Genomic DNA, 27,753 nt, shown 5'->3' with positions numbered 1-27,753 from the left:
AGCATTGGCAAATTGTAAAAGTTTATTTACAATACATTCAGTATTAGTACATAGACAAATGTGGAATGAAAATTCTTGATGCTTACTGGAAATTTGGTCATGAAAATAACAGTTTTTGTCAATATAGCTGCTACTATACCTGTCCTTTCCCACCTTTAAACAAGTATTGATCTGAATGCTGTAGACTTTTATAAAGGAATTACAGATTCATTTTGTTAATATAATCCTGAACCAATAATCAGTAACATACCCATTAGACAGTCTTGAGCATCAGAGGGAGTAGCATCAAATATCATAGAGTATAAACATGATCAAATATGTGCATGTTAGAATAACATATTTTTTATACATTCTATAAAACCATAACCTCCTGCAGTCTCTGGGGTTCCAGACCCCATGTTGAGATACAAAATCAGTCATTGATCTCTCTGTTGTGTCATTTTAGTCGGCCACTGCTCTCTTTGGTGATGCATGTAAAATGAGTTCAAAAGAAGGGAGTCATACTACACGTTTCATCACATACCATAGTTTGTCATATACTGCATTCGTTAACCCACATCACTTATGTTTTCTTCATTTAAGTTTCACTTTGACCAACATTTCAAGTGAGACCTGAGATAATAACACTGACCTAAATTGTGTTTGTTGATGCTGTCACCACAGTAATGCTGTCAGCACAGTGATGTAGTTACCATAGCGATGCAGCAGCTGCCACTGTGATGCTGGAGCAGTTACAAGCTAATCAGACTCTCCTCTTCCGCCTCCGGCTCCACAGTGTCGACAGCTACGAAGTCAGCTGGGAAGAAGCTTTCTGCAGGAGGAGCCGGAGGCGGGACGCTCGGGCAGCTGCGGCCGGGCTGGGGCTGGTTGACAGGTTGGTCGATAGGGTGATAGACGAAGCAGTAGGTTCCAGGTTGGGAACTGTTCTTAACACTGAGGGCCAGCTCTGTAGGAGCCAGGGGCTGGTGAACACCATCCATGTACGCACTGAGCATGTAGGAGTCTGGGGGAAAGAAACAAGGAGGCATAACGTTACCCCAAGAATGATGATAATGTAGTGATAATATAATAGTAGTGAAGAACAAATTCTCGACACTGGCAAACTTAAAGAGGACCTATTATGCTTTTTCCCTTTCCTTAATAATAATTGTGTTATACAGTTTGTCTGTGCATGTAAAAGGTCTGCAAAGTTACAAAGCCTAAAGTCCACGCCAAAGATAGTTAAGCCGCGGACACACCAGAAACGTCAGGAGCACGTGGCGGCTGTGTGGCGTGGCGGCTGCCTGGCGTGGCGGTTGCGTGGCGTGGTGGCTGCATGATTCACGCGTCGGGCGTTCACACCAGCTGCATTTCAGCTGCGTGTCTTCTGCTTTTCTGCTGCTGCAGCCGCTGCTGTCAGCCCTTTCTTTCTACATAGAGTTTGCCTTTTAATGGCCATTTCATTTCATTGTAAATATCATTTATATTTATTTTAGACAGAGAAAGGTTAGGAAACGTGGTAATTTGTAAATTATAGTAATAATCCACAATTAAAACTCCGTACTATATTCAATCATGGAGCTCTCCAAGTCACTGCATGTTCTAGAACACTGTCCGGCATATATTTCAGAATAAAAGCGTTTCGTGTTAACAAATGAAGGAATTCTGTCCACAGAAAAAACATTTGAGGGCTTTTATTTTGAAATGAAAGCAGGAAGTGTTGATTTAAAAATAAGTCTTTACTTTTTTTTCATCTCCGTAACATATTCTACAGATAGACATCAAAACTGTAGTAATCTTGCTGGTATGATGTCAAAATGATTGCAACCTCTGCTTGACAACAATGCCAGGAGGGTTTTCTTTTAACAAGTCCTCCAACCCATACGACCACATAAGTCGTTTGTTCCTACCCTCTAATACGACCCACAGGAGTGTTTCCTAAATTAGCAACCCTACCGGTGGCAAGAGATCAACACAACCTCATACCTAAACGTAATGTCACGTGGTTAACTTTGTGAAACAGTCCGTTTGGTTATGTTTAGGCAACAAAACTAAATTACTTGGTTAGGTTTAGGTAAATATGATTGTTTGGGTTATAATAAGTATGTTTGTTACGTAACTCAAGTTATGTACGTAAGTTAATTGTACGTGACATCAGTTAAAGTGGCAGTAGGCAGTATATTTTTGGCATCATTGGGCAAAAATTCCCATAATAACCTTTCAGCATATTGTAGTTCAAGTGTTCTGAGAGAAAACTAGACTAACATCTGAGGAACGAAATAAACATTACAGTAACAGAACATATATTTGATCAGCGCTGCCCAGTTTGACCGTTTGGTCGGAGTTTGCAAGTGATTGACAGCCGGCTCTCATAGACGGCAGCTGGACAGCAGACCTCAGATCTTGTTTTCCTCCGGTCTGTGAAATCTTGCAGAGGCCATTAGGAGCACACAGAGGAACATGATTTTTATCAGGTTACCTGTTTCATGTACTACTGTCACCATATAGCGACCGTTTTATAAAATAACTTTTTAAAATCATATTTGCTCCAATCTCGCCTACTTCAGCTTTAAATATATTATGTAAGTTAACTTATGTTCGTGATTTCACATGAACAGCGACCTCCTGAGTCAAAGTCTCGTGTGTATTTGACCGATCCATCAGCCCAACCTTCCAACCTCTTCCCTACACTGACTTTGTTGGTCCTTATACTACTTCACCTGTCTTCCTCCTTTGCTCCCATCATAACTACTATACGGCCACTAGAGGTCGGCGCCGAACAATAAACATAAATATGGGTCGTAATAAGGTGCTTGTACCGAGGGTGAGAATATTGACTTCATGTCTGTGTGTTAAGTACTGAGCAGCATACAGGATGTGGTTAGCCTAGCTTAGCATAAAGATTGTAAGCAAGGGGAAACATCTAGCCTGGCTCGCTTCAAAGTTCATAAATATACCAACTAGGGCTGTCAAAGTTAAAGCGATAATAACGAGTTAACACAAAATGTTAGAGTGAAGATACTGGCATCATATGAAACTAAAAAACCTAATGAATCCATCGGTACCAACCATGTCATACTAGCTTATCGTGAATGAGGCTAGAAAACGCTCCAAATTTACGCTGAATTTGGAAAAGGAACAACTGTCATGGCCATTTTTAAAGGGGTCCCTTGACCTCTGACCTCCAGATCAGTGAATGTAAATGGGTTCTATGGGTACCCACGAGTCTCCCCTTTACAGACATGCCCACTTTATGATAATCACATGCAGTTTGGGGCAAGTCATAGTCAAGTCAGCACACTGACACACTGACAGCTGTTGTTGCCTATTGGGCTGCAGTTTGCTATGTTATGATTGGAGCATATTGTTTAATGCTATATGCAGTACCTGTGAGGGTTTCTGGACAATATCTGTCATTGATTTGTGTTGTCAATTGATTTCCAATAATAAATATATACATACATTTGCATAAAGCAGCATATTTGTCCACTCCCATGTTGATAATAGTTGACAAATCTCCCTTTAAGGTACATTTTGAACAGATACAAAATGTGTGATTAATTAGTGCATTATTAAATTACTGGAGTGCCCCTTTAAAATAGTTTGGATTTGAGAGTAACACTAACAATCATGTTCTCTTGTATGAGGTCAGGAACTGAATTGTGTGAATGAAACAAATGAAAGAGTAATAACTCATTGCTGACAGTAACATGTGACAGACATTTACCTTGTTCAAAGCGTGCCGCACACTGCTCCTCTAGCTGTTGTATTGTCGTGGTGGGGAGGACACCCAGAGTTTTTGGGTTGGTTCCAATCTCTGGACAAGACACTGTCAGAAAGTCCTGTACAACAGAAGTACACAAAGTGTTACACCAAGATAACTGCATGGACACATCTCAGCTTGTTTGTGTGAGTCTGTGTGAGTGTTCACAGGCACAGTTGGGATACTTCTGTGCTTTATTGTTTTCACTTTTATTCCCCCAAATATAAGCTCAATACATGGTACATCTATTAGTGTGTTTTCCTATTTGTTCATCTGTAAATATTAGTTCATGAATATTGCATTTTGATTATATTGTGCTTTGAGCCATAGTACATACTAAGACTGGCAGCATCAAATACCAATCCTCATTGTCTCTTTTCAGCGTGTGAGTCACTCTGACGCTTTCAGATCACACAGTGTGCTATTGTTGATAATGTCTTCTCTGTGTGTGTGTGTGTGTGTACCCGCACAGATCCTTGGTCCATGCGTTCCTTGTTGGTCGTGCGTCGTCTCTCCCAGCGGTGGATGGAGTCCTGAACCTCTCTGCTGAGCTGCCGTGTTGCTGACCTCTGCTGGTCAAACGTCTTAATGTGCTCCAGAGCCCCGTAGGTGGTGGTCAGATAATAGGAACCTAAACAATAACACACGTACACACACACACAAGGGCATGGTCAATAATGTGATAAACACAGATAGAGCAACAGGAAAGACTGTTTAAGTGTTTACTGGGTACCTTCTCCTAGTGCCAATGATGGGTCCATCAGCTCCATCATGTATTCAACATCCAGCTGCAGGGCGGACAGATTGGATCTGGCCAGGACATACATCATTACTGGCAGGAAGTCATCAGCGCCATGGGCCCGCCCTAAACACACACACACACACACACACACACACACACAAACATATAAATACTTTGACAGGGTAAACTCCAGAGAGGAAACTATTTTAAATTTGAGGTGGAGAGCTTCATACACTTATTCATGTTAGTCTAAAATAAGTAGATAGCCAATCTTTTGTGCCAATGTGTAGCATTTTTAAATATGCCCAGTTGAGAAATGTTAAGAATAAATTGCCACTCTCAGAATTTGATTGTTGTCAGGGTAGAAAAACCTTGGTTGCTGTGGCAACAGGGGGCAATTACAGGATAATGGCACAGTGAATTTTCCTTCATCTCTGAAGAGTCTCTTGAGTCAGTTGAGACCACCACAAGCCCCACAGGAACAGCGTTGGCCAGGGAGGAGACTTTGGCATAGTGGCCACAGTTGGAATTGCAGTTTACGTGACGCCCACTAGCCCAAAAAGTCCATTTGTCATAGACAATCATAATGAGAGAAACAGATTTAAAACAATGAATAGATTTTTTTTCTAAAATAAGTCTAATGTCACAATTTTAACCATTAGGTCCAATAAAAATGAAAGGGCTGTATAATTTAAAAATATTAATAATAAGAAATGAATAATAAATGGTAAGTCAGCCAGAGAAGGACTGTAATACTCATGCTCGCTATGGGGACAAAAAACGCAGACACCTGAGGAAGCCTGAAAAACATATTTGGTGTACGCGCCTAGTGAGCAAAATTTATTGGAGTGCCACCTTGAAGAAGTACATTAAAGGGTTTTGAAGTGGGGTTGTATGAGATACTTCTCCAAGTCAGTGTATTCCCTACAGTACATGACGCTCGGCACGCCCCCAGTTTGGAGAAACAGACAGAAGTACCAGCACTGGAGCAAAGTAATGTACTGCTGTGGACGGAAGCAGCAGAAGAACAGATTATAGACACCTAAAAGAAAGGCTCACCTAAAAAGATCAATATCAGTTTAAGTATAACATTTATAATATATATAGTATAATATAATATTTCGAATATTTTCATCACTTTACTTTGCTATGAGACAGCTATACCTACTATACAGTTTATGTTTCTGACGGGGAATTGAAGCCGTTATCTATGCTCTCGCCAAAGCAACCAGACTCCATTGAAAAAAACAGTAATTTTACTCTACAGAACAGGGGAGTTGCTGGTCTACTGAGGCCTCGATGGGTTAGTTTGTTTGTGTTATTGTGTGACTTTGGTTAGTTCGGATTCACCAAAGTCACACAGTAACACAAACAAACTAACCCTTTGAGGCAGCGGTAGGCCAGCCAGCCCCGTTTTCTGCAAGGTAAAATTACAGGTTTTATCAATGGAGTCTGGTGGCTTTGGCGAGAACATAGATGGATACAACGACTTCAGTTCCCTGTCGGAAAGGACTGTCTGACAGCAAGATAAAGCAGTGAAAATGTTCTAAATACAGCGTACACTTAAACTGATATTGATTCTTTTAGGTGTCTAAAATCTGTTTACCTGCTGCCCCCGTCCACAGCAGTACATTGCTTTGCTCCCGTGCTGGTACTCCTGTCTGTTTCTCCAAACTGGGGGCGTGCCGACCGTCATCTACTGTAGGTAATACACTGACTATGGATAAGTACCTCATACAACCCCCACTGAGAAACACCCAAACTATCCCTTTAATGGAACACATGCAGTAAGCAGCAACATGTCTCCTGGCGAGTTTGACTTTTTTAATAATAAACAACAGTTCTATCAGAATAGCATTAAGAGTCGGAGGTTAAAGGACTGTTCTGACCTGGAGAGCTGACAGACATGGAGTCATAGATGAGCTTGCAGGCCTTCAGCATAAGCTCAATCTTTTTCTGGGGAGAATACTCCAGATGGAGGTTGTTCAGTTTGATGCTGATCTTCTCCATAGCAGAGGCCTCGGGGACGGCAGTGGTTACTCCTAATGCCGTGGTGGTGCTGCCTAGGACGCCAGACTGACACACACAACAACACGCACACCATCAGCATCACAACTGCTACTGCTGCTACTACTAGTAGGAATATAAATACAGCACTGTATGTAGTCTCCTGTAGAAGTGCTCACATCCAGTCCTACCTGGTTCTGTGCCAGTTGTTTCATGCTGCCGTCGTTGCTGTGCAGTTTCTCCAGACTCTGGTAAATTGGCTCCCTCAGTGGCTTCAGTACACTCTTACACAGAGCAACTTCTACTATGCTTTCTGCATGGACACATAACAACCCCAACAGTGTCAACAAACACTAAACACTCACAAGCAACAGATAAAAAAAGAATGGTCAAAAGTGAAGCAGCAGAGGCCAAGATATCCTGAATTTTGGGTCAAGCTCTAAAAATACAGGATCCTACATTTCCCATAATGTAACTCAGTAGAATCTTTTCATTAGATCTACATCAAAGGTCTACATCAAAGGTCAAGTCTGCGCCCCCTTTTGGGGGACAGAAAACAGAAGATCTCATAGACTACAATGCAATTTGACGTGTGTTTGTCATACGCATCCATCTCTTGTTATACAAATGTTTGTTTTAGACACACGTCTCAAAATTATTTTGCGATCATGCCTGAACCTGAGCGTTCGTGATACCTTAATAAATGAAGGTTGATCGCCGCCATGTCCCTTCAGTCTTCTCCCGTCCAACACAGTGGAGGATATTGCTGATCCAGACAACTCTACATATCTGATTGAACCCTGTTAGGCTGAGTGTTGTCTGTAAATAACCAACGTGTTGATAGTATGAGCCTCAAATGTCAGTGTGAAAGCCTCGTTAACCTGCTACACAACAGCTTTCCATCATTTTCTCTCCTGTGACAGCGAGTTTCTTTTCCCCCAAAAGGGAGATGATGCCATGCTGGTCTGGTCTATAGCATGGAGCCATAAAGCCATGCTGGTCTGGTCTGTAGCTGGTCTGGTCTATAGCTTGGAGCCATAAAGCCATGCTGGTCTGGTCTATAGCATGGAGCCATAAAGCCATGCTGGTCTGGTCTATAGCTTGGAGCCATAAAGCCATGCTGGTCTGGTCTATAGCTTGGAGTCATAAAGCCATGCTGGTCTGGTCTATAGCTTGGAGCCATAAAGCAATGCTGGTCTGGTCTATAGCTTGGAGCCATAAAGCCCTCCATTAGATCTTTTTAGGACGTGGCAGGGGAACAAATCAGAGATCAGCATTTCTGTATTTATTGTTGATTCAACCAACTACACACATAGCACGGCATACACAGCATAGCGTTATTACTGTTAGCGGTTTGTTTAAAGTAGAAGTTTGGAGACATGTTTCAACTTCTTCTGTTCTCTCTGTTGCCATCTATGAGGGACACGGGATTGTTTTCCCTGAAAGGGGACGTGGTCATGCGAGCCTACTCTGGATGACGTATTGCCGGTCTAATGTATCGCCCGTCTGATAAATGCCCACATATTCCAGACTCCCTGCCCCCAGTTCCTTACGCAGGTTTTCTGTTATAAATTTGTAATTTACAAACCCAAACTGAGATTACCTCTTATGACATCATCAGGGTTATTTTCTCAGATTTTACAAAGACAGAAGACATTAATGTTCACAGGCTGAGTAGTACAATACACTGTATATGAGTGAAATATACAAAGGACATAACAGTTTAACACACTTCCCCACATAGTTAGTCCCACATAAAATGTGAAGAATTCAATTGAAAAGAGTTTTAAAGTTACCTAGTTTGTCTTGTGTGTACTGATGTTGTGGCTCCAGCATGGCTTGCAGCTCTGTACTCTGCAGTAGGTAACTCTTCAGCTGAGTCATCATCTGTCTGATCTCCTGTAACAGCTCAGTGGAGGAGGAGTGGTTCATCATGGTCTCCAAGGTGAACGCACGGTGCTCTTTTACCTAAATACAAATTATGAAAGCCCAACTAAATTCCATTTGTATTTTAGACTTTTAGCTGATGTTGTTTTCAAGAGAAATATGAATATATCAGCTGGTTGTTGAACTCAAAATCCCAAACAGATGAGGAACTTTCTCCCTCAGTGTACTCACCAGGTTACCGAAGTAGCTCAGAGGGTCTCTGGCCATCTCTACGATGCGCTGTGTGAGGCGGCGCTCGTGGCTGATGAGGCCAGTGAGGACGGTGGACAGGCGGTAGCGGGCTCGGTCCAACATAACAGTGGTGGGGGTTCTCTTTACTGCTACCTTTGGGCTGCGGCTCCCTGCAGGGCGACTGGAAAGAAAGTATTTTTCTTTAGTTTTTCTTCATCTCTTGTACGTCTTACATTTAACCCTCTCCACCACAGTGTTAGATTCAGTGTCCTTGTGACACATGACATGCTTTTAGACACATGCAATTATGGAAACGTTCTGTGAAGTATGACTCGTGACTTTGGATCCTTTGACCGACATAGTGGTACCAATTGATTATGAGGTCCAGTCTTCACTCTGGTCTGAGACCTTCTGTGCAGGGAGGCGTCATATAGAGATGAATTTATATGCATAGCTCAAAATGCTTTGATGATTTGAACCCTGTACAAAGTTCCTGTCTGTGTTAATAAACATCTTATATATCTAGCTCTCTCTCTCTCTATATATATATATATATATATATGTATATATATATATATATATAAAAGATGCGTTAACTTGGACAGCCCTAATATATATACTGTATATATACTGGAAAAACAAAGTTCTGAAACTTGTGTTTGGCGGATTATTTCTCTGTTGCTACAATGCTAATGGTCATTGTATTTTACATCGTTGGAAAGCCTGTTTATTTACCTTCGCAATGATGTCCAACTTGTAAGGATCATGCATTTGTGGGATGAGCAGCACAGCTGATTATGTGGGTAGCGCCCAAGAAAAATGTTCCAAAATGCTCTGCCAATGGTAAACAGTGTATTCTCATAAGGCTACCAGGAAGCCTGCAATGACTGCCCTTCACCGTCAGGCCCGTTTGCGCTGGTGTCGACAACACAGACCTGAACATTTGGGGGACTGCCATGTTCAGTGATGAGTCCAGGTTCTGTCTGCAAAAGTTGGACGGCAGGGTCAAAGTATGGAGACGACGCAGAGAACACTATGCTGATTGTTGAACCGATGGAGTAACAGCTTTTGGTGGGGGCAGTGTCATGGTGTGGGGCGGCATCTCCCTCACTGGCAAAACAAAGCTTGTCATTATTGAAGGCCATCTCAATGCAGTGAGATATCGGGATGAGATTCTGCAGCCAGTGGCGATCCCATATCTCCACAATCTGGCACCTAACTTCATTCTCCAAGATGACAAAGCTCGCCCCCACAGAGCCAGAGTTATCACAGACTACCTCCACAATGTGGGAGTAGAGAGAATGGAACGGCCTGCCAAGAGTCCACACCTCAACCCAATTCAACACTTGTAGGATCAGGTTGGGCGTGCTGTACGTGTTAGAGTGACCAACACAACCACGTTGGCTGACCTGCAACCAATCCTGGTTGAGGAATGGAACGCCATCCCACAGCAACGTGTGACCAGGTTGGTGACCAGCATGAGGAGGAGGTGCCAGGCTGTTGTGGCTGCGTATGGATCTTCCACCGCTACTGAGGCTCCTGACGGTGTATTAAATGAATAAAGTGTAAAATTGCCAATATGTCTTGTTTGTTCCTTGTTACTGATAGAGAGTTCAATCATCCAATCCATCAAACAACTCAAAACAAGAGCCAATACCAACAGGAGAATACACTGTTTACCATTGACGGAGCATTTTGGCAAATTTTTCTTGGGTGCTACCCACATAATCAGCTGTGCTGCTCATCCCACAAATGCATGATCCTTACAAGTGGGACATCATTGCGAAGGTAAATAAACAGGCTTTCCAACTATGTAAAATACAATGACCATTAGCATTGTAACAACAGAGAAATAATCCATCAAACACAAGTTTCCGAACTTTGTTTTTCCAGTTTATATAACGCATTAACGCAACTTGCGACTTTTAGGCGTCCATGTCATACTAGCTTGTTGCAAAGGAGGTTAAATAACGCTCCAAACTTGCACTAAATTTTGACGAAGAAAAACTGTCATGGCCATTTTCAAAGGAGTCCCTTGACCTCTGACCTCCAGATCAGTGAATGTAAATGAGTTCTATGGGTACCCACGAGTCTCCCCTTTACAGACATGCCCACTTTATGATAATCACAGTTTGGGGCAAGTCATAGTCAAGTCAGCACACTGACACACTGACAGCTGTTGTTGCCTGTTGGGCTGCAGTTTGACATGTTACGATTTGAGCATATTTTGTATGCTAAATGCAGTACCTGTGACATGCAGTTGCATATTGCCTACTAAATGAATGATTGACTTTTCACACTGAAGTAAACTCAAGCAGTACGTCTTCTCTTCATCACATGACTGTATCCATATTTTACTGTTACATATTTTTTCTATAGTATATTATATACATATGAGCTCCCGTGTTTTTCACATTTGTATGCGCTCTGTTGCTGGCTGGTGCCAGAACCGTCTGCCTCGCAGTCCACCATTACACAGTCTGAAGAGACGCAATTTATTTTGGGGCAGTTGAGTATACATCAGACCAGCACAAACAGGTACTTCGCAAAAAGTTAAGGCCCCGCCCCCTTTTGGGGGATAGAAAACAGAAGATCTCATAGACTTCATTGCAATTTGACGTATGTTTGAATTTTAATTTTGACAAGTTTGTATGCATTCTTGTTATACAAACTTTTGTTTTATACACGTCTAATAATTATTCTGGGATCTTGCCTGAACCTGAGCGTTCATGATACCTTAATAAATGAAGGTTGATCTCCACCATGTCCCTTCAGTCTTCCCCCGTCCAACACAGAGGAGGATATTACTGATCCAGACATCTCTACATATCTGATTGAACCCTGTTAGGCTAAGTGTTGTCTGTAAATAACCAACGTGTTAATAACCAACTGTTTGATCTATAGGCTGAGATTTAGTTGGAGACGACATTATGATGCTGCTATAACATTAATGTATGACTGTATTACTGCAGCAGCCTCACACTCAAGTTAATGGTCTGGTCTATAGCTTGGAGCCATAAAGCCATGCTGGTCTGGTCTATAGCTTGGAGCCATAAAGCCATGCTGGTCTGGTCTATAGCTTGGAGCCATATAGCCATGCTGGTCTGGTCTATAGCTTGGAGCCATATAGCCATGCTGGTCTGGTCTATAGCTTTGAGCCATATAGCCATGCTGGTCTGGTCTATAGCTTGGAGCCATAAAGCCATGCTGGTCTGGTCTATAGCTTGGAGCCATAAAGCCATGCTGGTCTGGTCTATAGCTTGGAGCCATAAAGCCATGCTGGTCTGGTCTATAGCTTGGAGTCATAAAGCCACGCTGGTCTGGTCTATAGCTTGGAGCCATATAGACCCTCTATTAGATCTTTTTAGGACATGGCAGGGAAACAAATTGTTTTTGGATTTATTGCTGGTGCAACCAACTACACAGCAACTCTTCAGCATAGCGTTATTACTATTAGCGGTTTGTTTAAAGTAGAAGTTTGGAGACATGTTTCAACTGCTACCGTCTATGAGGGACACAGGATTGTTTTCCCTGAAAGGGGGTGTGGTCATGAGAGCCTACTCTGGATGACGTATTGCCGGTCTGATGTATCCTTATTTGTACGTCATACTTAGTATGAATAGTAGTATGTGATTTTGAACAGAGCGTACTTTGCCTCTCCAGACCTACTTGTGGTTTTGCTCCTGTTCCTGGTTCAGCTCTCCTTCTTCCTCTGTGCTGCTGGTAGAGCGGGAGTCTGGATCAGTTACTAGCACAGTACCCCCCTGTGGTGAGTACAGCGACACATCTGGCCGCCGCGCCGGGGAGGGAGGGGGTACTCTCATCCCAGCAGTCTGATTGGCTAATCCTCCTCCAGCCTGGTTGGGGCACACAGGTGCGTCTGGGGAACATGGTTTCCTCCTTGGCGGAGGGACTGGACGGGACGGTCTCTTCACTAATGGTGGACAGTGGGAGCTGGGTTTTTGTTTGTCCTCCTCTTTATCCATTTTCACCTCTTTCTCCTCCTTCTCATCCTCTTTCTCTCTCTTTTCCCTGTCCTTTTGCACCTCCTCCTCTTGATGCTGGTTGCTGTTCTCTTGTTCAGCGCCCTCACCCATCTGACCTGATTTACTTCCCCTTTTCTCCCCTCCTCTCTCTCCTCCCCCCTCTCTCTCAGTTTTCTTTGCAGGATTTTGTCCCTTCTCTCTCTCCGTCCCCTCTCCTACCTCTCGGTCAGTGCTCTTCCTGGAGGAGGTGCGACGGAGAGGAGCAGGAGGCAGTGGGGGAGCGGCTCGGCTCTGCAGGGGGACAGGAGGCCTCGATGGAGTAAGTGATGTAGACTTCCTCTCTTCTCTCTCCCCTACTCCTCCCCTTCCTTCCTCTTTTCTCTCATCTGCTAGAGTTACAGAAGATGGGGAGGGGTGGGAGGAGAAGAGGAGGCCCGTCCCAGACCCTGAGCCCAGGCTTGGGGGTCGGGGTGGTGGGCGCTTGTATTTAGTCTCCTGGTTGGTCGTGGTTCTAGTCTGACCTTTGACTTCTGTGCTGATCTTCTGTGGGGCTTCTCCATTCTGCAGGGAGGAGGTGATGTTTGGATTGGGGATGATATCAAGTTTAGAGATGGAGGAGTGGTTCAGGTCTTTGTTGGGGCTCTCCTCCACAGTGACTGGGTTGACATACAGGTACGGTCGGCTGTGGTTCTGATCCAAAACCAGGTCCTGGTCCTTTGCCTGCTGGTTCAGATCGGACATCCAGAAATCTGCAACACATGCAGTCAAAAAAAGTTGTTTTGTACTCATTTCTCACTCATTTACTGTCCTTGATTTTTTTATATACATATATATATATAAATATATATTTCACTTAGGAGACTGGTGTTCGTGTCCCGTGTGAAACCACAAGTCAAAGTTGATTTATTTGTCACGTAACTTCTGGTTTTATTTCAACCCAAACCACGATCTTTTTCCTAAAGCTAACTAAGTAGTTTTGCTGCCTATGCCTAACCAAGACGATCTATTCCTAAACCTAACTAGGTAGTTTTATTTTGAAAAGACTGGAGCGGTAATTAACACGTGCGTCACGTGTTGCTGGACATTCGTGGGAAATAGCATGAAAAATACGTTGTTGAAAGTTGTGATGAGCGTTATGAAAAAAAGGGAAATTTGTGTCTATGTACACAAATCAAATAGATTAAATTTCATGACAATTTCACAAACTGCCGGGAGACTGTGTTGTACTCTATTTCTTTAAGGATATGTGTCTCGAAAGTTAAAATATAATACAGTCTCAGAGGATATATATATTAATTCCTTTACAGTGAACCTATTCACCTTTTAATGCCCATGAAGATCGGTAAATTTGGTGTAATGCATAGATTACATATCTCATATATTCATCACATAGCCTATTCATGCTGTCTTCATGTTTTTTCTCTTTTGTTGTATCTTTTTTTGCTCGTCTCAGTGCTTCATACTTTTCATATTTTTCAAAGTGTACAGTCATTCTGTGTCTGTATATTTCCATACATGCTGTCATTCATATATATTTTCATTGAAACATTTCTGCTAAGGAGTGGTATTGATGCGATTCCTAGTATCTTCTATCTTCCATCGCTGTATCCTGCTCTTTGCTACAGCAATGACCCAATGATGTAGATTGCACTAACGATGTCGATTTATCTACCTGCACCCATAGCAGAGATGACCTCCAGCTCCTCTCTCTTAGTTGCCGTGGTAATAGCCTGGGGTAACCTCAGCGGGATGGCCAGAATGTCCCTGTTTGATGGATTTAATATTAAAAAGCCAGCATTAAGTGTAAGCAGGGAGTTCTGTATGTCTCATATGATCTCTATGTTGTAAATGTGTGGATGCATATTGCATGTTATGCATGTTTAGTGTACTGTATAGATGTATGTGTGCGTGTGTACATGTGTTTATTTATTGTGTATGTTTACTGTATATGTATGCCTTGAGTGTTTATGTGCATTTGTCTGCAGGTTGTGTGTTTTTATGAGTATGCACATGCTGTTTTTTGTGTATGTGCATTCTGTATGTATATGGACGTATACAGTATGTTCATATGCTCTTATGTGGGTGCATTGTATATGTTACCTGCTGGCACAGTAGAAGGAGATCAATTTGAAGATGTCATCAAAAACCATACAGGAGCCCTCTAAGTGGAGAACTGTGACAGAAAACAATTGAAGAATGAATGCTATCCGTGAAAATCATGCATTTTGTATTTCCACTCCCTGAAGCGTTTCTAGTAGCTCTCTGAGGCAGGAGGCTGTGTAACACGTACATGTCTTGTGTTGTTTGACCATCCGGTTGTGTACGAGCGGCGCCCCCTGTTCATCAGGCAGCCGTACTGACAGTGTCATGCCCTTGTCCTCTGTGCTGTGAACCAGGAACGCCTGCAGATGTCAACATGTGGTTACAACTCCGAGGTCAGAAGGAGAACATGTACAGTGAAAAGCTGAATCAAGTATGTACACAAACACATATAGTGTGCAACACCACAAACATAAATCAGATATTTTCAAATATTTTGCATCACATTTGTATAAACCACAGATTGAGCAACAGCAAAACAACACAAGTTCAACCAATATGGGTTTTAAACGCTGATATTTTTAGGACCCATGGTTTCCTATAATGTCCTAGAAAGAAAATTACATATAACTGTAAATTCATAGGAAGAGTCATGGAAAGGACATCTTTAGGGAAAACTGAGACACTTTTCAGTTGGCAAACTTCCAATGAATTCCTAGAAACTATTTAGTCAGCGCACAGCAGGTCATACAAAGATGTAAAGTCTACAGTCAAACATTGAAATGAACGTTTTCAATATGAAATGAATAATGAATGAATATTTACTATGGCTGAAAGGAACAGTTTGACATTTTAGGATATATGCCCTATGCTTTCTTTCCGAGAGTAGATGAGAGTATTGATATAAATCCCCGTCACCCCCCCATATTTCCATAATGTTTTTATTAGGTCTGTCAAAGTTAACGCATTATAACACGTTAACGTTAATTAATTTTAACACCACTAGTTTATTTATCTTTTTAAGCTAGAGTGAAGATCCTGGCATCATATGAAACTAAAAACATAATGAATTCATTGGTACCAACCATGCCAACAGACATGCCCACTTTATGATAATCACATGCAGTTTGGGGCAAGTCATAGTCAAGTCAGCACACTGACACACTGACAGCTGTTGTTGCCTGTTGGGCTGCAGTTTGCCATGTTATGATTGGAGCATATTGTTTTATACTAAATGCAGTACCTGTGAGGGTTTCTGGACAATATCTGTCATTGTTTTGTGTTGTTAATTGATTTCCAATAATAAATATATACATACATTTACATAAAGCAGCATATTTGTCCACTCCCATGTTGATAAGAGTATTAAATACTTGACAAATCTCCCTTTAAGGTACATTTTGAACAGATAAAATATGTGCAATTAATTTGCGATTAATCGCGATTGATCATGGACAATCATTCGATTTATCGCAATTAAATTACTATTTTAGTTGATTGACAGCCCCAGGGTGTTAACGAACGTTAGTCGCCAGATCTCGCGAGACTATGTTGTTGAGACAGAGACAGGTCTCAAACAAAGTTAATTTTCTCCTGATTTGTCTGAAAAATACCATTTTAGTGTCTAGTAATTTGTGAGAAATGGGTCCAATATTTTCTTTGCTGACTATTTGGCGAAAGAATCAGTCATATTCTGTGTTCACGTTCACTTCTCCCATTGGAGTTAATAGACTGAGGACATGCCGCTAGTCTGCTAAAGGGGCAGTGGTGAAACCCACGTGACACAGATACACGAAAATGACTCAAAATGCACCATCTCCCTTCTGAACTGTCTCTGGTGTGGAGCTACAATACAGCCAGCAGACTATTAGCTTAGGTTAGCTTAGCTTAGCATAAAGACTGGAAACAAGGGGAAACAGCTAGCCTGGCTATGTTCTAACTTAAAAAGTACAGCTACCAACATCCCTAAAGCCCACTGTTGGGGGGGTTGGGGGAAGGGAACCGGAGTGTGGGCGCTACGCTTCCACGACGGTTATCAGCTGTAACCACCATATGAGAGCAGTGCAGAAAGGTGGCCAGTAGCTAGCCAGTGGGTCACGCTCACATGCACGAGCAGGAACTAAAAAGGCCCCCAACTATGTAACCAAAGCACAGAGAAACTCTGATTCCAACACACACAGAGGGAGAGAGACTTCATTCTCTGCTCAGGTAGACATTACTCCTCTATATCTTTACATAGACCTTTAACTTTGGAGAGAGGAATGCTAACTGTTTTCCTCTGCTTCCAGTCTTTATGCTAAACTAAGCTAAACATGTCCTTGCTCTACATACGTGAGGCTTGTCTGCATAGGAGGTTTTTCAGTCATCTGTGCTTTGCGATATACGCGCGTTACGGAAATCTGAAGCCTATTTTTACACTTCAAGTCTATTTCCTTCTATTTTATGCACCTAACTACAGTGTTTGTGTATTGGGCTCTGAGCATTCTGTTAGGGCAATCGACAACTGCTTATAAACTCAACATAAACTCATATACTTTCAGAATTTTGTCTGCATTTTTCCTATAATTAGTAGCAAAGTACATAGTTATTTACTGAAAACTTTCTAAAAAATTTAAAAAATGATGGAACCCTTAAATAAAGTATTTTTCTGTGTCATTGTATAAAACAATCACCAGAGAATGCCCTGTGATGCCCTGCAGGGCACTTCTGTTGCCACCACTGACATCTAACACTCTATATTGTTTTCAACTGTAATTCAAAGAGTTTTGAGGTGAGAACAGTGTGTAAATGTGTTTGTGTCTCACCCCAGCCGTCTCTTTCTCCATTATACTAGTGGTTTGGTCTTGGCTGAGTCCTTTGGGCTGCCATACCGAGACGCTCCCAACCAGCCGATCTATAGGACTCAGCGATGGAGGAGTTGGAGAGGATGGTGGGATAACAGGGGGAGGTGGAGATGAGGAGGATGGGATTGTTGGCGATAATGGAGCAGGAAGAGGAGGAGGAGTAAAAGAGGGGGTAAGATCAGAGGAGAGAGTCGGCTGGAGAGAAAGCAGGGGAGAAGGAGAGACTGGGGTAGGGGAGAGTGGAGGAGGAAGAGATGGGGGAGGAGGGTTGGAGGAGAGAGGGGGAGGAATGGAGGGAGGAGGAGGATTGGAGGAGATGGGGGGAGGAGGTTTGGAGATGGGAGTGAGAGGGGGAGGAGGTTTGGAGACAGGAGGGAGAGGGGGAGGAAGGGTTGGATGAGTGGACGCAGGTAGAGGAGGAGAAGAGGGGAGCTGGGAGGACTTCACCGTAGGAGGTGGCGGTTTGGGTCGACATGGCCGGACCGGAGGGTTGGAGGAGGGCAGGGAGGGTGGAGAGAGGGGAGAAGATGGAGGGATGGAGGCAGGAGAGGGGATGGATGGAGTGTCAAGTGGTCCTGTCAGAGGGCTTGTAAGGCTGTAAAGGAAAAAAAAGGTTAAAGGTCAGAGATGAAAATAACATGAGGAGGATTTGTTTATATGCTGTCTCTGATTCAGTCTGCCTCCAGAAACAAGCATCTGGTCACGAGGACTTGACTCATTCTTGGTGACTGCAGAAACACAAGTTTCTCCTGTGTACTGCATGCATTTTGTGACACATGATGTGTTTCATTACTGTGAATAATTGAAACCGTTGTTGAGAGGACCGGGAGCCATCCATTTGTTTTAAGGAATCTGCTGCATTGTTTTGCTCTATGGCATAAAACAGAAAGACAGCTGCTGTTGCAGTGCATAGGCTTAAAGGATAGAGTTGGTGTTATTCTATATTTTTCTTATTGTCATCTATTTCCATGAAAACACCAAAACCAACATGTTAGCCCATCTCTCAATACTTCCCAATGTCCTGACCTTGTCTGTGGCGCTCAGCCAATTGCCATTGGTTACTACCATAGACTGTATAAAATATGGACGTGGTTTCCGTGACGTCACCCATAGGTTTCTGAAAAGCCGTCATGAAACTCAAAGTGGTTGGCTCCGGCAGTCACCATCTTGGCAGTGACGACATAGCCTAACTCCAGAGCAGACATCTAGCAGCTAGTGACCTGGTACAACACCCACCTGTCACTCAAAGCGGCAGCGCCCTCATTATGCCTAACTCTATGCCTTAATATAAATTAAACCGGTGAGTAATATAAAATCCCCCACTTCCTTTTTGGCTTCATTTCTCAGCAGCAGATTGCCACTAGGTTACTACATAACTCTTTAAAACTGCATTAATGGATTTTTTTGGGGCACTTGAGAGCAGCAGAACAAGCATTAACCTACTTTCACAGTGTAAAAGTTGTTATGGTGAGCATGTCAGCAAACAGCTTCCTGTTTACACCTTATCATTTATTTGGAGTTGTTTCACCCCACCCAATGAATATAATATTCATTCTCCTTTTAACTCCGTTTTGGTCTCCACCAATTCCTGAGAAATATACCTGTCTCTTTAGCTGCTAAACTCTCCACTATGTATCAGATCTTTTTCAGTAAAAAACAGCTGCCTGCTGCTACTGGAAACAACACTGATGGAAGCGTTGGGTAGAACCAAGACAATGAGCTGAGAGATGATAAAACGCTCGGTACAGCTGAGGAGAATTGCAGAGTTGGTGATAATTCTCTGTGGGTGTGTAACTACAAGCGACACATTACACAAAGTTAATTGAGGCCTTGTTAATACACAATTGTTGATTAATGCAGCTTTAAAATTGGGTCTCAGTTATATAATTTCATTTAAAAAAAAAAGAGGCTAAAACAGCTGGGCACTGTAGTGTTTAGCTAATATTAGTCAAACGGGAAGAACTAGAGCATTTATTGGGGACTATTTTAATGTTAATTATTTATAACTATTTTTTAACAGTTGTCACGGATCCCCTGGACTTTAGTAAGCCACCTAGTGGTTGTTCTGTGTAACGTTTTGGTTGGTCACCTAGTAGTTGTTCTGTGTAACGTTTTGGTTGGTCACCTAGTGGTTGTTCTGTGTAACGTTTTGGTTGGCCACCTAGTGGTTGTTCTGTGTAATGTTTTGGTTGGTCACCTAGTGGTTGTTCTGTGTAACATTTTGGTTTGCCATCTAGTGGTTGTTCTGTGTAATGTTTTGGTTTGCCATCTAGTGGTTGTTCTGTGTCATGTTTTGGTTGGCCATCTAGTGGTTGTTCTGTGTAACGTTTTGGTTGGCCACATAGTGGTTATTCTGTGTAATGTTTTGGTTGGCCACCTAGTGGTTGTTCTGTGTAACGTTTTAGTTGTCCATCCTTTTGACAGTTCTTTTCTTCTACTTGCTCGGTTTGGTAGACATATCATGGATGTATCAGTTTGGTAGACATATCATGGATGTATCAGTTTGGTACACATACCATGAATGTATCAGTTTGGTACACATATCATGGATGTATCAGTTTGATACACATACCATGAATGTATCAGTTTGGTACACATATCATGGATGTATCAGTTTGATACACATACCATGAATGTATCAGTTTGGTAGACATATCATGGATGTATCAGTTTGGTACACATACCATGAATGTATCAGTTTGGTACACATATCATGGATGTGTCAGTTTGGTACACATACCGTGGATGTATCAGTTTGGTACACATGTCATGTATGTATTAGAGACATATCCAGTGCCATCCTCATCTCTGTCAAACCCTAACACAGCATTATCCTGTAACTTTATTATTTATTGAATGACTTTCCGTAGGTTCAGGATATTGATGTGATGAAGCATTATGAATCATATTCATGTACTTATGAAGTGTATAAATGCACACCTGCCTGGGATGGTAAGATTCAGTGATGTGTTTTGGTACACGGGCATAGAAGTTGATGATGCGACTGTCCCGATTAAAGAAGTGTATACCGGATACAAGTTGGGATGAACTTGCGATGCATGGTTTCTAACTCGTTTGTATCGGTAACATCTGATTTATTTGTATATAATTATAAGTAGTGGTCCTATGCCTTTATTATTTAGAAATGTGACCAATAATTTGTGACAAATAATTTTAGATTTAAATTGATTCCTCCTCTAAACTGTTTCTCAAGTGCGAATCTCCATCATCTCCACTACTGTCAGTAACCAATTAGTCTACTACGGAGGCCGATGTGTGTAATCCTGAACATCCTTAAATTGTTTAACTGTTAAATGTGATATGAAAGTGTAACTGGGGACAGAGAGCAGAAGAGATGCACTGGTTTAAGGCAGGGTCCAGGTCCGGTTTTATTTCATCTTTTGTCAGAGACTTTTTTTTAATTGGCACTACAAAGGACTTGTGAAAAGGCCTGTTTGTGGCCGGGGTAGAGGTAAAAAAGAAACAGCATAAACGCGATCCTTACTGAGTTACAGTACTAGAGAAACAAGTATGTCAAGTAAAAATTGTACTTCTTTAGTTAATTCATGATTTGTTGTTTGCTTAAAAAGAACCAACGAAATAAAATCAAACTCTCTGTACCATATAGAATTGCATTGCATCATATTCTTTATGTAATCGCATCACATCGTGTTGAATTGTACTGTGTTGAATCAAATTGTGTCAAATCACATAGGGGTGAATTTAATAGGATCTCATTGGTAGTTGCTTCGTATGTATCTTTCATGTACCAGATCGTTGTCATCGAGATGTGTTTTGCATCGGCCTCAGTGATGGAGATGCACATCCCTACTGCCTGTTCCTTTGGAGGGCGATAGAAGGAGCGTTTAACTTGACTGAACAACTGACTGAAACAATGGAGCTCTATGTTACAGAGGAATGAGATATATCAGGGTATCAGGATATACAGAGTATCCTTTAACTGGTCCGAATGCATATTAGCTGCCTGTTAATATCACTAGCTAGCCTAGCTGGGCTAGTGGCTGTTTGCTCTTGTCGTAATTTTTGCTCTTCAAAAACAAATGAAAAACAGGAATAGAGAAGAGGGTTACGTGCAACATTGCCGTTTGAAGAGGAAGCAGTGTAGTCATGTGGGAATAGAGAAAGGAAGAATAAACTTTGAGCAATAACAATATCGGCGGGAGAAAGATGCTACAGTATGGGTAGCTTGACAGTGATGTCATATTGCTGATTTTGCAGCAGTGCCAGTCATCAACCGACTTAACTCTACTTTGTTTTCAGTTGGCAGATGACACCACTCTTGTGGTCTGATGGTTTTACTTTGTAGAGCTCAGAGACGTGACAACACCTTCTGTATTTGTTTGAACTCTAACCCAGTTTCACTGAGATGCAACCAGCACTGCATGCTGGTATTAACTTAGTTTAATACCTCGTCAGTTGAGATGCTGTGTTTGCAGTTAGTGCAAAATGCAGGCTTTTAATAAGAAAACAATGTGACCACATCAGTCCAATTTTAGATTTTATATAGTAGCTTTCAGTGCTATTCAGACTGCTTACTTCCCCCTTTGTAAGCTCAGATTTGCTAGCTAACACAAACCAAAATGGATAGTTTGTTGGCAAACTCTGTGTTGCATCACAAGCAGAATGATGTTATACGCTGCTTGTGCCCTTTGAACTTGATCTCTGTTCATACTTACAGCTGAGCCTTGTGTTTGAGCAGGGGAAATATACTCCTTTATTGTGGGGAACCACCACAGTCAGTCCCATGATCCATCAGGGTTGTAAAAAAATATCCATACACTTTAGTATTGTGATATTGTTTTTTGATACTGTATCGATTCTCAAAAACACAATTGATTTCTAATTAATAGTTTACATGCAAGGATTCGTGGCAGACGGTGGCTTACATTTCACAAAAAAAGTAGTGCTATGATGTTACGGGGACTGTGATTAATGCTAATGCAGTTGCAATGCCATTGTTCTTGTCACATAAAAAAGTAAACTTTTTTTACTCAGATTTTATGCATATGGCGGTGCGTTTTTTATATAATGACAGTTTTCCTAAAATGAGATTTGAAAATTTGCAATTTATCCCCTTGCCTACAGTATCGCAATATATTGCGATATATTGAATGGTAACCCCTGTATCATGATACGTATAGTATCACCAGATTCTTGCCAATTCTCAGCCCTATGATCCATTTTGATAGCCAGCAGCGAATCACATGAAACAGTGAAGTGAATATACAGTAGATGTTGGCTTTTAAAGAGAAACAAAGATACCTTAGGCTAAGTGAACCTGCAGCCTGTATCAATACTGTGATTTTAAATCGACCTTAGGTCATTTGGAGGTATTAAAGGGAACGTTCACCCAAATAAAAAAAATAAAAAAAACACAAATTTTCAATGTGGTGAGCAGCACAAAGACATTTCATTCACCTCCATTGTTTTGTATGGAGGACGGAACCAAAATAAAAGAATGAATAAATGAGCCCCCTCATTTGCATGATGAGGCAGAAATACATAAAGAAATGTAAAAAGAAATGTATAAAAAAAGAATACAGAAATATATAAGTTTGGGAAATAAATAAGGGGTTAAATGCCAAGGGAAAATCGTGAATAAATAAATGCATAAATACATAAATAAATAAATATATTTTAGAATAAATATAAAATAAATAAAGAATTAATGCAAAATAAATAAAAAATAAATAGCAAATAAATGAAAAAATAAATGAATGAATAAAAAAGAATTCAAAAATAAATAAATGAAAAAATAAATGAATAGATAAAAAATTAATGATCCAATCAAATAGATTTGAAATTAATAAAAATAAATACGTAAATAAATAAAATGGAAAATTAACCCCAAGAGACTTGCAGGGCCAGGGGCGATCCCGACTGATTTTACCGTCTTTTCAGAGGCTCTAGCAGGTTAAAGTTTCAGGGCTAGAGTGAAGCTACAGATATCATATATAAAAATAAAAAACCTAAGGAATCTATTAGAACCAACCATGTCATGCTAACATGTCAGCAAGGAGGCTAAATAATGCTCCAAAGTTAGGCTAAATTTTAGCGAGGAAAAACTGGCATGGCCATTTTCAAAGGGGTCCCTTGACCTCTGCCCTCAATATACAGTATGTGAATATAAATGGGTTCTATGGGTACCCACGAGTCTCCTGTTTACAGACATGCCCACTTTATGATAATCACATGCAGTTTGGGGCAAAAACCCTGCAGTTTCTTTCATGCAGTATAAATGTGTTATTTTCTTCTATTCTAAAATGGTGTGTTTGAATATTTCTGCATACTGAGGTCCATAAACAGTCTTGAATTACATAAGCATTCAGAGGATGGATGGATCAGACTAGAGACCTAGAGCATTCAGAGGATGGATGGATCAAACTAGAGACCTAGAGCATTCAGAGGATGGATGGATCAGACTAGAGACCTAGAGCATTCAGAGGATGGATGGATCAGACTAGAGACCTAGAGCATTCAGAGGATCAGTGGATCAAACTAGAGACCTAGAGCATTCAGAGGATGGATGGCTTGCCTAGCTACATTGACAATAAGGGGGTTTCTGAGCAGTTTACACAACACAAGTGCTCACCATCCAATTACCGAAAAATGCAACTCCTGCAGAAATCTCCAAATGTCAAACGTTTTTGATCCCAAATCACAGCATGGCTTTTTCTCTGGTGTTCCTCAAGGTCTTGGTGTCGTAATGTAGTATTCTGGAGGGATTATTGATCATTTTTATCAATTCGCAGGTGGTAAAAATAGTTAAATTTAGCACTAAATCTATGTAACAAATGGTATCAACCCAAAAGTTGCTGCAACAACTTATGAGCCACAATATAGCATGGGGATGACCATCATATACTTCCGTCGTAATGTTCTAAACCCTTATACACTTTTACAATTCATTTTAAATAAATAATTAATTAGTTCATGTTTATTTCTGATTTATGACTAGAACAACTTGACACACAGTGCTGAGCTGCATCTCAAATTAATCTTCAGGTTCCAGCTTTCAGATGATGTACACCACTTCTATGTGACATCTACTGTTGACCTGGTATCTCCCCCTAAACACCCCCATACCACCTTAAGAAGACAAAAACGGGTCTATTGTGGGTCTCAGAAGAGTAAATAAATAAGGGAATTAATACAAAGATAAATGAATAAAGAAGCAAATTAAAACAGAAATATCAATTTATATCTGATTTTATCAATTAATTAATGGCTACATTTATTTTTAATATTATTTTTGCTACATTTAATGATATAAGGATGATAATATTTATTCATTTATCGAGTCATTTATTTATTTATGTATTCATTTTATTTTGGCAGGTTCTGTCCTCTGTAGTTTTGAAATGATGGCAGAAATCTCATCAAATCTCAATCAATACCTTTCCTATATGCATGGGTAGATACCACTAGAGGTAAGTTTGAAACCCTGTTTTTATGTAGTTTGGGTGAACCAACCCTTTAATATTATCATTAAAAGAAAAGATATATGAGTTAGCATCATACTTCTGATCTACCTCCTCTATACTATTTCTTACTTCAACCACTGGATATCTTTGATCTTTTTAAGCCACATAGAATCCAGTTCTTTAGTGAGTTCACTTTTCTTTGAATTTAAAAGGAATATCTGGCAAAATGAAGGAAATCACATGTCTACAGAATACGCCCCAGAAGTCCTGTTTGTGCCACACGTCATGTCACGCTCTCTCACAAGAAAAGGGTAGAATAACCATTAGGTCAGCTAAATTTTCTCTGGGATAGCAACACTGCACTTCTCAGTAAAACTCTCAGCGGTCATTCTGGAACACACTTTATTTGACTTTTTCTTCATTATTTCTATTTGGTAACATCATACGCTTATATTTACCACATATTATTATAGTCTGGAAGATGTTCAGTACTGTAATATGGTTCCAAACGGTCAAAGAGCAATTGTTTTAAATGTCTGGTGAGCTTCCTTAGTAGTCCTTCACACACTATCACTTTACTGAATGCTGGAAGTACATTTACTCAAGTACTGTACTTAAGTACAAATTTGAGATACTTGAGTATTTCCATTCCATGCTAAATTGTACTTCCACTCTCCTACAATTCAAATACAAATATTGTACTTTTTACCATTTATTTGGCAGCTTTAGTTACTTTCCAGATTAATTACGAAATAGGATTGTTATAGATGAATTTACTAAGGATGCACCGATTCTACTTTTTCAGTCCCGATACCGATAGTGATACCTGGGCTTTGGGTATCGGCCGATACCGAGTACCGATCCAATACCACTTTTTGATTAATCAGCTGTATGTCTCACTGTGTTGAAGTGACTGGGATCATTCTTTTATGTCTAAGGCACCATCAGTTTTGACTTAATCATCGCTTTCCTAACTTTGTAAAACAGAATGTAACAAATAAACACATAGCTGCATCTATTATTAATATAATAAATCATTCACCAGCAACTTGGCAAAAAATACAATTCAAGTGAAAACCTTGTTAATGCAGCAACAAATTATATATATATATATATATATACATATATATATATAAATACATTTATATATTTTTTTAAATAAGCTCCAGGTCAAGCAACAACAACAATAAAATGCTACTCATGGATCATAAATAATAATTAATAATGAAATACATAATTAGTAGGCTATAACACTCAAAGGAACTCTTTCTGCATTACTTTTTCAGTGCAGGTCTTGCAATGGAGTATTTTTATACTGCAGTATTACTTTTACTTAAGTAAGGGATGTGAATACGTCATCCACCTCCGACTTTACTTGACCTAACATGACCTTTAGGATAATCACATTCTCATGAAAGTATAAGAAAAAAGCTACACGATCCTGGCAAAACTAGCTCTTTCACAAATAAATGGAGAAAATAAATAAATGTCATCATTCTTATTTGATAACCTTCATTGTTAAAGGAGGAAATATTCTACAGCTCATCAAACACAGCAGCTTCAACATGTTAACTGCCACAAGGTCCAACTAGTAATAATCGAGTAAAAAGGATCCTAGATCACATCGTCAACAAAGCAAAGTTTAAAGACTGTGAAGAGTGACATTCAGACTCTGAGCTGTGGACATTTAAAATAAAACATGCTTACAAATCCCCACATGCCTTCTAACGGTCTGATCTGCCTCTTCCAGGTGGTCAGTGGAAACTTTCAACCACTCACATTCTGCCAGACAAGTAGGATGAAACAAACTCCAAATGTTACCACTCTTGGTGAAATCTATGCATTAGAAATCTGATTTGGCCAGAAGCTATTGACCTAAATATCAGTTGGTGAGTCATCACATCTGTTTTTCCTGCTCTGGCTGTCTAACTTTCGACCCCCCAACTCCCTCTCCCCTCCATGACAGTTACAACACCCCCCCCTTGTCTCGACAGACTACAGCTCCTGCACTGTATTCTCACCCAGCTACAGACCCCTCATATACTCACTCTGCGTCCTGGGAAACAACGCTGGCTTCCATTATATTTCCACAGATTGAGTGTTCAGCTGCTCTCTGTCACTCTGTCTCTCTCTGTGCTCCATCGAAAACCCCGCCTTTTCTCTGCCCCCCCTTTTTTCTTCGTCCTGTTGATCGCAGCAGGCCTGAATAAGGAAAAACCAAAAGGCAAAGGGAAATATGTTTCTCTGTCAGCCCTCCCCTCAGTTTCTGCCTCAACTTCCTGAGCTGATCGTCAGGCAGGAAGAGGCCGAGCACTTTGGTCAGACTTCCCCTGCTCTGTCTAGTCTTTTTCTGTCTATGACACTCTCTGTTACAACTTGCTTTCTGGTTCTACTCTTGACAGTCCCGCCTACTACTGTTAGACTTTTTTTTGAGTAGTGAAGTTCCTCTAAATTATCTGATCAGATCTTCTTGTCTTTGCTCATTTTTGCATATTCAAACAAGATTCCACACTGATTTAAATCTTTAAATTGTTTATAGAAATACGACCCTGCTCAAATTCTGCATATGTGGCCTAAATATTCAGCAGATTCTCTGTTAGCCTCCTCCTCTCCTTCCTTCTCCCCTCCCCTCTCCTTTAAAGATTTCCAGATGCTCCCCCGTTCAAACTGTGGAATGCACAACTTCATGATTCCTGCAAGCTATGCCCCCCCCCTTTTTCCTCTCCTCTCCCTGCCTCCTCACACCTCCCCCTTTTTTTATGCTCACAATTTAAACTCACTGCTTTTAGTTGTCTGCTCTTCCCACCTCCTCTTTTTTTTTTTATCAAAC

At 40.9% G+C, this 27,753-nt stretch overlaps 1 protein-coding gene across 2 annotated transcripts; it reads right to left on the bottom strand.

Moving 5' to 3' along the window:
- Window positions 1-27,441, bottom strand: rin3 (Ras and Rab interactor 3). 2 transcript variants are annotated; one of them, XM_037747094.1, is made up of 14 exons: window positions 26,972-27,441; window positions 17,440-18,073; window positions 14,886-14,997; window positions 14,696-14,768; window positions 14,268-14,359; window positions 12,279-13,344; window positions 8,610-8,790; window positions 8,288-8,459; window positions 6,683-6,804; window positions 6,374-6,560; window positions 4,476-4,607; window positions 4,207-4,373; window positions 3,707-3,821; window positions 1-1,003 (listed from the first exon to the last, which is right to left on the bottom strand). In XM_037747094.1, exons 1-14 carry the CDS (start codon window positions 27,001-27,003, stop codon window positions 732-734), a joined length of 3,357 nt encoding a protein of 1,118 aa, XP_037603022.1. In that variant the 5' UTR covers window positions 27,004-27,441; the 3' UTR covers window positions 1-731. The 2 variants fall into 2 exon arrangements, with proteins under 2 accessions (XP_037603022.1, XP_037603021.1); XM_037747093.1 differs by lacking the exon at window positions 26,972-27,441 and having other exon boundaries at window positions 4,213-4,373; window positions 17,440-17,604.
- Window positions 27,442-27,753: the final 312 nt, after the last annotated feature.

This window comes from Sebastes umbrosus, chromosome 16, assembly GCF_015220745.1.
Source record: "Sebastes umbrosus isolate fSebUmb1 chromosome 16, fSebUmb1.pri, whole genome shotgun sequence".
Taxonomy (NCBI): domain Eukaryota; kingdom Metazoa; phylum Chordata; class Actinopteri; order Perciformes; family Sebastidae; genus Sebastes; species Sebastes umbrosus.
The sequence above is the reverse complement of the archived record's forward strand: the minus strand, read 5'-3'. Positions and strand labels throughout refer to the sequence as shown.

Excerpts from the sequence above, each read along its gene's own strand:
- rin3 (XM_037747094.1), bottom strand. The coding sequence starts at position 27,003 with ATGGAAGCCAGCGTTGTTTCCCAGGACGCAGA. Across the intron at positions 14,998-17,439 it reads TGGAGAAAGAGACGGCTGGG|GCGTTCCTGGTTCACAGCAC; the intron begins GTGAGACACAAA and ends TGACATCTGCAG. Across the intron at positions 4,608-6,373 it reads CATGTCTGTCAGCTCTCCAG|GGCGGGCCCATGGCGCTGAT; the intron begins GTCAGAACAGTC and ends GTGTGTGTTTAG.